This window comes from Fistularia commersonii, chromosome 23 (genome assembly GCF_037954325.1).
Source record: "Fistularia commersonii isolate RoL2024-O1a breed Wild chromosome 23, RoL_Fcom_v1.0, whole genome shotgun sequence".
Classification (NCBI taxonomy): domain Eukaryota; kingdom Metazoa; phylum Chordata; class Actinopteri; order Syngnathiformes; family Fistulariidae; genus Fistularia; species Fistularia commersonii.
The window spans coordinates 817,766-827,500 of NC_141306.1; the positions used below are offsets into that span (position 1 = coordinate 817,766).

General features: G+C 41.6%; 1 protein-coding gene across 2 annotated transcripts in view; it reads left to right on the forward strand.

The window, feature by feature from the left end:
• The window catches only part of LOC147220602 (protein turtle homolog A-like), a 36,652-nt gene that overhangs the window by 26,629 nt on the left and 288 nt on the right, over nt 1-9,735 (forward strand). For both annotated transcript variants that reach the window (XM_086171096.1, XM_086171097.1), the window contains exons 16-22: nt 316-530; nt 879-963; nt 2,579-2,746; nt 2,901-2,937; nt 3,013-4,383; nt 7,741-7,805; nt 9,502-9,735. The exon at nt 9,502-9,735 is cut by the window's right edge and continues 288 nt beyond it. In XM_086171096.1, the coding sequence (XP_086027222.1) occupies nt 316-530; nt 879-963; nt 2,579-2,746; nt 2,901-2,937; nt 3,013-4,383; nt 7,741-7,805; nt 9,502-9,590 (2,030 nt within the window). In that variant the 3' untranslated portion in view covers nt 9,591-9,735. The remainder of the gene's footprint in view (nt 1-315; nt 531-878; nt 964-2,578; nt 2,747-2,900; nt 2,938-3,012; nt 4,384-7,740; nt 7,806-9,501) is intronic.

The following is a 9,735-nucleotide window of genomic DNA, read 5'->3' on the forward strand; positions in this document are numbered from 1 at the left end:
TCTTTTAGCGGCTAACGCGGGTTAGCACAAAAAAAAAAAAAAAATCCATAAATTAGCCGTTTTTTTTTTTTTTTTTTTTATAGTAGCGTCTTATGAAAGCCGGTGTGTGTAAGTGTGTATGCGTGTGTGTGTTTTCTATACGTTATGTGGAGCTGAAGGTGCTTCCAGGCATGAATAACCCATGGGTTTTATTCAAATGTGGAACGTCCTGCAGGAGAACCCTGTCGGTTCCCCTCACGTTCCGTCGACGTTCTCCGTGGCGACCGCAATTTCCTGCGCCGTAACCCCCCCCCCCCCCCCCCCACTTCCTGTTAGACCCCGCCAGGCTGAGACCGGCGCCCCCCCCCTCGCTGTCAGCTGACCGGCGTTCCTCGGGCGTGGTCCTGAGCTGGAACCCCCCGGCCGGGGAACGGCGCCCCCCGGTGGACGGTTTCGTGCTGCAGTTTCGCCGGACGGGGTCGGACTGGACCGACCTGGACGCCGCCATCGGCGCCAACAGCACCGAGACTCTGGTTCGGGGTCTGGAGGAGGTAAAGGGGGAGAGCGGGAAGGGTCATGTGACCGGCGTGGACCAATCGGGGCGCAACTCCCAGCAACACAAGCTGCATTATTATTATTATTATTATCATTGTTATTGTTATTACTATTATTTCATCGGAGAGATGATGCACTTCCTGTCTTCCACCCCCCCTTATCTACCCCCCCCCCCCTTCTATCAATCTGCCCCCCCTTTATAAATCTGCCCCCCCCCTTCTCGGTTAGCGACTCAAATTCAAATGATCTTCATTAGCATTGCAGGCACAATCCCGTGTTGACAAAGTGTGGTTTCATTCCCCCCGCTGTGTGTGTGTGTGTGTGTGTGTGTGTGTGTGTGTCAGGACTCGGTGTACGAGCTGCGGCTCCTGTCTCGACGTGGGGAGTTGCTGAGCGAGCCCGGTCCATCCGTCAATGTCTCCACCGTGGGTAGGTGATCCACGGCAACCTTGCCGTCACCAACCTACACACACACACACACACACACACACACACACACACACACACACACACTTTTTTTTTGGACTCATTGTCCTTTTAGTCACTTTTGATTTTACCCCCCGCCCGATGGTAGCGGCAGAACGGGAACAGCCCCCGGGGGAACGGCGTCCATTGGAAGTTTGATTGACAGCAGAGGCTCCGCCCCCTCCTCCTCCTCCTCCTCCTCCTCCTCCATCTTCCTCTGGAAAGACGTGATCGTCTCTTCTCTGCTTCTCCTTCTAGTCCAAATTAATATTTTACTCTGCATAGTCCGGCTGCCCCCCCCAACGTTCACACACACACACACACACACACACTCGCGTTTCCCCGGTCGTGGCGCCGAAGTGTCGGATTGTTCTGCTCGTTATTGAACGTCACATGACAACGGAACGCCATTCTCAATTTTATATATAGAAATATATTATAGATATAAAGATAGATAGCCAATGTTTTCTATATGTGCGTATGCATGCATATATGTGTGTGTGTGTATATACACATACACACACTCGCACTCACATGTATTTGTATAGAAGACTAATATCCATACATAGATATGTAGATAAAACTACATTTATGGATATGTGTTATATTATATATATATATATGAACTTTGGATGCAAATGACTTTTTCTGTTTACAGAAAATTGTCTGCCTTATGTCTTATATGTTTTATCTCATAGATATGAGTGTATATATATCTATATACAGTGATCCCTCGCTATAACGCGGTTTACTTTTCACGGTTTCGCTACTTCCTGGATTTGCATGGTGCGTCGTGTTCTGCATTCTGATTGGCTAAAAAGTCACTCCGCTTCTTCTCTACCTGTGCGTCAATAACGTTGCAGTTTAATATGTACACGTACGTAAAACAGCTTGACACATTTACATCACGTATGTGCAAATGAGTTTCTCCAAAACCCATAATGTTGACAAAACGCTCTGGAGCGATGAAAGGCAGCAGAAGATGCTATCTATGGCAGATAAAGTTAAACTTCTGGACATGCTAAGGGAAGCTAAAAGCTATGCGGCTGTAGGTCGGCATTACGGAATGAATGAATCTTCCGTTCGTTCCATAAAGAAGGAAGAAAAAAACATAAGGACGACAGCAGCGATAAGTTTTAATAAGGATGCAAAAAGGGTTGCAACTGTCCACCATTTTTTTCATAACCATTTTTAATTTTTTCCCTTTAAATCCAATTCCTCGGGTCGCGGTGGGCGGAGCTAATCTCTGCAATCTGAAGCCTTCTGTTCACATTGATGATTAAAACTATTATTTGACAGTACAGGACAGAAGTTATTTGTTGAAAAAAACGTTTCTAAAGTCCAGTACTTTTATTTGTGAAACAAATGATTGAGCCTGTAAAATGGTTTGTTCTTTCTTTTCAATGTATAATAGAGTATTTAATTGTATAATAATTGTAAAAAAATAAATAAAGGTTTCTACTTCACGGATTTCGCCTTTCCAAGTTCTTTTCGGAACGTAACCCCCGCTAAAAACAAGGGTTTACTTTATATATATATATGTATATTTTTTCTGGCTTATAAAGTTTGGTATCTTTAGGTTTGGACGCCTTGCGGTCGCCGTCTCGAGGTGCGTCGTCGTCCGCCGAGCCGCTGCTGGCCGGAGTCCTGGGGGGCGTCGGCTTCATGTTTTCGGCGCTGGTGCTGCTGCTGGGGTCGGCGTGGCTCGTCGGCCGCCGCCGCCGCCGCCGCCGCCGGGAGAAGGACGGTAACCCACCTTTTCGTTTTGCATCTTCTCCGCCTCCCTAAACCCATCACGTCCTCACTGAGGAGCTCGGCGTCCCTCAGGGTTTCCTACCGGAGACCTTTTTCCTTTTTCCCCGACCGACCCGATAACCTCCAGCTCCTCTCCGTCCCCCCAGATCTTCCTCCCGCCATCTTTAAATGCCCCCCGTCCATGTGAGTACCCCCTCTTTCCGTTTCCTGCCTTGTCTTCTCCGTCTTCAACCTTCTCCCCGTGGTCTCCTCCCTCAGGGCGACTCCAGGTTCTGCCAGTCCAGACAGTCTGCTGAAGAAGAGCTTCCTCCCCGGTAGCTCCTCCCCCTCCTCCTCCTCCGCTTCTTCTGATTGGTCCTCCCCGGTCGGGCGCCGTCCCCTCCGCCCGCCGTCTCCTCCGCCGTCCCCGTCCATGGAGTTGATCTCCAGAGGTCCGGACGGTCGTTTCCTCGTCCCGCCGTCGCCGCCGTTCGTGCTTTCCGTGGACCTCCCGCCGCCCGCCGAGAACCGCCGTTCTCCCGTCCCGTTCGCCGGGATCCTCGGCGGCGCCGCCGCTTTGCCCCGCCCCTGCGGAGAAGCCCCGCCCACTTTCCCGGTGCTGCCTCACATCCGCCTGAGCCGGCCGGCGACCAGCGCCAGCGCCCTGGTTCTCCAGATGGAGCACGAGCGCGAGGCGGGGAACCTGAGCCGCTGCCTGGCGCTGGCCCGCGAGCGGGAGGAGCTGGAGCTCCGGCTGATGAGCCTCGCCGAGCCGCACGGCCAATGGCGGGACGGCGCCGGTGGCGCCGGCGGCGAGGACGTCCTCTGGGGAGAAGCATCACCATGGAGAACCTTGTCGCAGAACAAGAACCTCACGTCTTCTCCTGCCGGTTGGCGCCGGTTCCCGTCGGAGGAAGCGAGCGCTTCCTGCGAGGACGGTTGGCGCCCTCCTTCGGGTTGTGATGTTTCGCCGCCATGTTCACGCCAAGACCTGCGGCCGGATGACGCGTGGAGGCGGGCCGGCGTCCATCACGGAGACGGGCCGGAGATGAGCGTGGACGAGCCGGGGTCGGAGGTGCCGATGCTGCACCGGAGAATCGCCGCGCACCTTCGGCGAGGACTCGCTTCCCCCGGCGCCGACGGGCGCCGCAGCCGGAGCCTCCGAGGACGCCGCCCGTCCGGCGGCGTCTGGGACTGGAAGGGGCGGAGTCAGAGTCTGGACGCCAGGGCGCCGCGGAGGAGCGGCTTCCTGACTCCCGACGACTGGATCCACTCCCTTAGCCGGGGCTCCCGGACCTCCTCCGGCTCCTCGCCGCTCCCCGCCGCCGCCCTCCGCCCGCTACTTCCTGTTAGCGCCGCGCCGAACCCCGAGGTCCAACCGGGAGAGCCGTCGGACCTCCTCCCGCCTCCGCACGCCGCCACCGATGTGTTCCTCGAGGAAGCCGACCTGGAGGCGGGGAGTTACCAGGGGGTCCCCGAGTGCGGCAGCGGCCATAGCAGCTACGCTAGCAGCGGCCGCGGCAGCATGGAGGCCGGCGCCGGGCGCCCCGACCCTCGGACCGCCTCCGGCCATCTCGCCGTCTCGCCGCCGACGGGGAACCGGGGGAACCCGAGGGAACGCTGCCAGGACCACATGGAACCCGAACAGAGGTACTGCGAGAACATTCATAGCACAAACAGGAGTTTTTTTTTTTTTTTTACCATCGCTGCCATCTTAGCTGTACATTTAAACAAAAATTTACCAAATTTTATCATGAATTCAAAAAATTTTACAGTTTTTTTGGAGCAAATTTACAACATTTCAACACAGATTTCAACCTTTTTTTTTAAACACAAGTTTGCAACATTTAAATACATTTAAAGGGTTTCAAAATTGAATTATTTATAAAGATTTTTCAAAATTTTCAAAAATGTTTACACCTTTTTTAACCACACATACATTTTTTTACATGATTTTTGGAGATTTTCCTTCAAGTGTTTTTACACCAATGTCCATTCTTTTTAACCAATCAAAACATTTTTTAACACAATTTTAAAAGATTTGTATCCAATAAACATCTTTATTTTGAAAAAATAATCTGATGGCGTTTGAAATATTTGAAATTTTTTGATGATTTTTTAATATTTTTTACAAAAATATTGTAATTTTTTATACAATTTAAAACCATTAATATACACACAATTATAAAAAAAGTTTTTTTGCGAATGTCCAAAATTTAATTTTTTCTCACACACACATTATACAATTATATTTTGATTTGAAAAACTAGAAAATGTGTTAACAAACGCAACTTTTCACACAAATTGACACCATTCTAAACAAAAATAAAGTATTTTTTCCATCGTTAATGTTAATGAAGTTTATGAAAATTTAAGACATATTTGAAAACATTTGTCACCAATTTGAAAAATAATCAAAAAATGTTTAAAAACATTTTTTACCAATATTGTGATATTCAAATTTCCAATGGTTTAATAGTTTTTTAATGCATTTTAAAATGATTCTATATTTTTCATAGAAATATAGAAATTATATATTTTTATGGTTATTTTAATTGAAAAAAATAGTTTTACAGAATTGTATGACACATTTGCAATACTTTTTTTTTTAAATTTAAAATAGTTGAAGACATAGTTCAATTTTTTTATACAATTTAAATTTTTTTTTATACAATTGTAAAAAAGTTTATAGAGAAATGTACAAACATTTTAAACCAATATAAAAATGTTGCACAATTTTAATTTTTCCAAACTCATACAATTATATTTTGATTTGAAAAACAAGAAAATGTTTGAAAAATGTATTTTTGTACACAAATTGACGATATTTCAAACAAATTTAAAACAGTTTTTCAAACTCTTTAAAATATGCTTATTCCAATTATGAAAATTTGACACCAATTTGAAAACATCTGTATCGAATTTTAAACACCTTTATTTTGAAGAAAAAAAAAACAAAATTAAAAATATTTGGAAAACGTGCAGTTCTTTTTGACAATTTTGTAGTTTTTTTATTTGACACACTTCAAATAGTTTAATAGTTTTTTTTATACAATTTGAAAACATTTATATACAATGAGAAAAATGTTTTTTCAAAAATGCATGACACATCTGTATTACTTTTTTAAAGAAATTTAAAACAGTTTAAGACAATGTGATTTTTCACACAATATTAAAATATTGTAAAAAAATTTTTTAGAAAAAAGTACAAAGGTTTTTTAAAATTTCAACATATGTCAACACAATTTTCAATTTTTTTCCACACACATTGTAAACAATTGTATTTTAATGTGAAAATGTTTGAAAAATGCAATTTTTTTACATAAATTGACAACATTTTAAACAAATATTAAACAGTTTTTAACAACGTATATATATATATATATATATATATATATATATATGTATATATATGTATATATATGTATATATATACATGTTTATTTTTAGTTACTACAGTTTGATTTTTTTACGTGTCTAAAATGTATCTATATAAATTAAAAAAGTTTATACTGAATTTTCAATTTTTCTACAATTTAAAACATTGTTTTCTAATAAAATTTTCAAAAAATGTTTAATAAATGTTCATTTTTTGACGATTTTTTTATTATTTTTTCGAAAAATTAATATATTTTTTTAACAGTTTTAAACCACGTTATTTTTATGTATATATACATGTATATTTTTAGTAACTACAGTTTGATAGTTTTTACGTGTCTAAAATTATCTATATAAATTAAAAAAGTTTTTACTGAATTTTCAATTTTTATTGTGCTTTAAAAAAATTCAAAAAATGTTTGATAAATGTTCCTTTTTTTGACGATTTTTTAATTATTTTTTCAAAAAATTAATAATTTTTTGAACAGTTTTAAACTACTTCAATACAATAAAAAATAGGTTTTACAGCAGTTTACAAAAATTTTAAACCAACTTAAAAGTGTGTCAACACTTTTTTCTCCCCACAATCTGTATAAAAAATTATATTTTAAGTTTCATTACTAGAATGTCACACAAAGGTGCATTTTGTTAAATGAAATTGGACTGAAACTGAAACAATTGTGAAACATTTTTATTCCATTTTATAATATTTTCATGCAAGTTTATGAAATGTTGAGGCCAATGTATAACTTTTGTATATAAATTTCTGAAAGATTTTTACTCAGATATTTAACATTTTTCACATACATTTAAAGTGATTTTGAAATAAAAAAAAAAGTTGAAAAATGCTCAACGCAAATGTGGAAAATCTTTTAACAACTTCATAATATTAAACACAATTTTGATTTATTTTTAAGTTTCACAGAAATTTACAAGTTTTATATAAAATATTTTTGGATAGTTTTAAAACACTTGTATGAATTGAAGCGTTATATTTTGAAATAAAATGTTGAACTACAAAAGGGTATTTTTGCACAAACTTACTATTTTTTTAAAACAATTTGAAATAATTCAACAAAATGTTAAAGTTTTGAATGCAACTTTATTTTATACATTTCTACACAAATTCGGAAAACAAATTCGGTTCCATGTATTTTTAAGATTTTTATTGAGTCACTACATTTCAAACATTATTCTATTTGAAAAAAAAAACAATTAACAAATGTACAATTTATTAGATGTACAAGTTATTTGAACACTATTTTAACCCATTTTATACAAATTTAACCAGGTTCATTTTGAAATAGCAAATGTGTTTTTTCAAACTTTGTGCAAAAATTAAAAAAAACATTTTTTTCATAATTTTAAACATTTATCAAATTGTTGAAATTTACAACCTTTAAATACAATTTTACATTTTTCTAACCAAATTTTCAATATTTTAACATAATTTTTTTTTTTTTTAGAAAATTTTGCTTTTTTTTTTTTGCAGAAACATACAACATTTTAACATGAATTATTAGTTTCAAGCGTATTTTCACGTCCTGTCTCAGGAGTGTGTTGTGTCAGCAGTCAGAGCTGAGATGTTTCTGCTCCACCATGAAGACCAGGTTTCTCCTCTCCCTGCAGGAGGAAGGCCTCTGTGGATGAGAGCTACGAGTGGGACAGCGACGACCTCCACCTCCACCACCCTGGTGAGGTTCTCGCCTCTCGGTTCTCTGGGAAACACCAAGACAGGAAGGAACTCGACAGGAACCTTAGTAGGAACCTTCATAGGAACCTCAGTAGGCTACTAAGGTTCCTATGAAGGTTCCTATGAAGGTTCCTACCAATGTTCTACTAAGGTTCCTATGAAGGTTCCTACTAAGGTTCCTACTGAGGTTCTACCAATGTTCTACTAAGGTTCCTATGAAGGTTCCCAGTAAGGTACCTGTCGGGTTCCTTCCTGATTTCATGTTTTCTAGATAGGAAAGATAGGAAGATCTCCTTCGTAGGACCCTAGTAGAACCTTAGTAAGAACCTTTGTAGGAACCTTTGTAGGAATCTTAGTAGGAACCTGAGCAGGAACCTCCATCGGAACCTCCATAGGAACCTTAGTAGGAACCTTAGTAGGAATCTTAGTAGGAACCTTAGAAGAAACCTCCATAGGAACCTTAGAAGAAACCTCCATAGGAACCTTAGTAGGAACCTTCATAGGAACCTTAGTAGGAACCTCCATAGGAACCTCCATAGAAACCTTAGTAGGAACCTCCATAGGAATCTTAGTAGGAACCTTCGTAGGAACCTCCATAGGAACCTTAGTAGGAACCTTTATAGGAACCTTAGTAGGAACCTTCATAGGAACCTTAGTAGGAACTTTAGTACGAACTTCCATAGGAACCTTAGTAGGAACCTTAGTAGGAACCTTAGTAGGAGTCTTAGTAGGAACCTCCATAGGAACCTTAGTAGGAACCTTAGTAGGAACCTTAGTAGGAATCTTAGTAGGAACCTCCATAGGAACCTTAGTAGGAACCTTAGTAGGAACCTGACAAGAATCTTAGTAGGAAGGAATCTTAGTAGGAACCTTCATAGGAACCTTAGTAGGAACCTTCATAGGAACCTTAGTAGGAACTTTAGTAGGAACTTCCATAGGAACCTTAGTAGGAACCTTAGTAGGAACCTTAGTAGGAACCTTAGTAGGAATCTTAGTAGGAACCTTAGTAGGAACCTTAGTAGGAACCTTAGTAGGAACCTGACAAGAATCTTAGTAGGAAGGAATCTTAGTAGGAACCTTCATAGGAACCTTAGTAGGAACCTTCACAGGAACCTTAGTAGGAACTTTAGTAGGAACTTCCATAGGAACCTTAGTAGGAACCTTAGTAGGAACCTTAGTAGGAACCTTAGTAGGAATCTTAGTAGGAACCTTAGTAGGAACCTTAGTAGGAACCTGACAAGAATCTTAGTAGGAAGGAATCTTAGTAGGAGCCTTCATAGGAACCTTAGTAGGAACCTTCATAGGAACCTTAGTAGAACCATAGTAGAACCTTTTTAGGAACCTTAGTAGGAACCTTAGCAGGATCCTCCATAGGAACCTTAGTGGGAGCCTTAGTAGGAACCTTCACAGGAACCTTAGTAGGAACCTTTATAGGACCCTAGTAGAACCTTAGTAGGACCTTAGTAGGAACCTTAGTAGGAACCTTCACAGGAACCTTAGTAGGAACCTTAGTAGGAACCTTCATATGACCCTAGTTGAACCTTAGTAGGACCTTAGCAGGAACCTCCATAGGAACCTTTGTAGGAACCTTTGTAGGAACCTTCGTAGGAACCTTCGTAGGACCCTAGTAGAACCTCAGTAGAACCTCAGCAGGACCCTGAGCTGATCTCAGTTTGACCCTTACTTCCCCCCCGCAGGCCCGTTTCCCCCGGCAACCCGTCAGCAGCCCCTCCCTCTCCTGCAGGGACATCAAAGGGAGCAGGAACCCGGCGCCGTTCTCTTCTGACACCCCCTTTTCTTACCCCCAGTTACCATCCGTTACCCCCCTCTGCCCCCAGTTACCCCCAGTTACCCCCCACCGTCGCCATGGGACAAAGCTGAGCGTTCTTCTGATCAATCATCTTCATTGATCAGCTCCCCATGTAACAAAC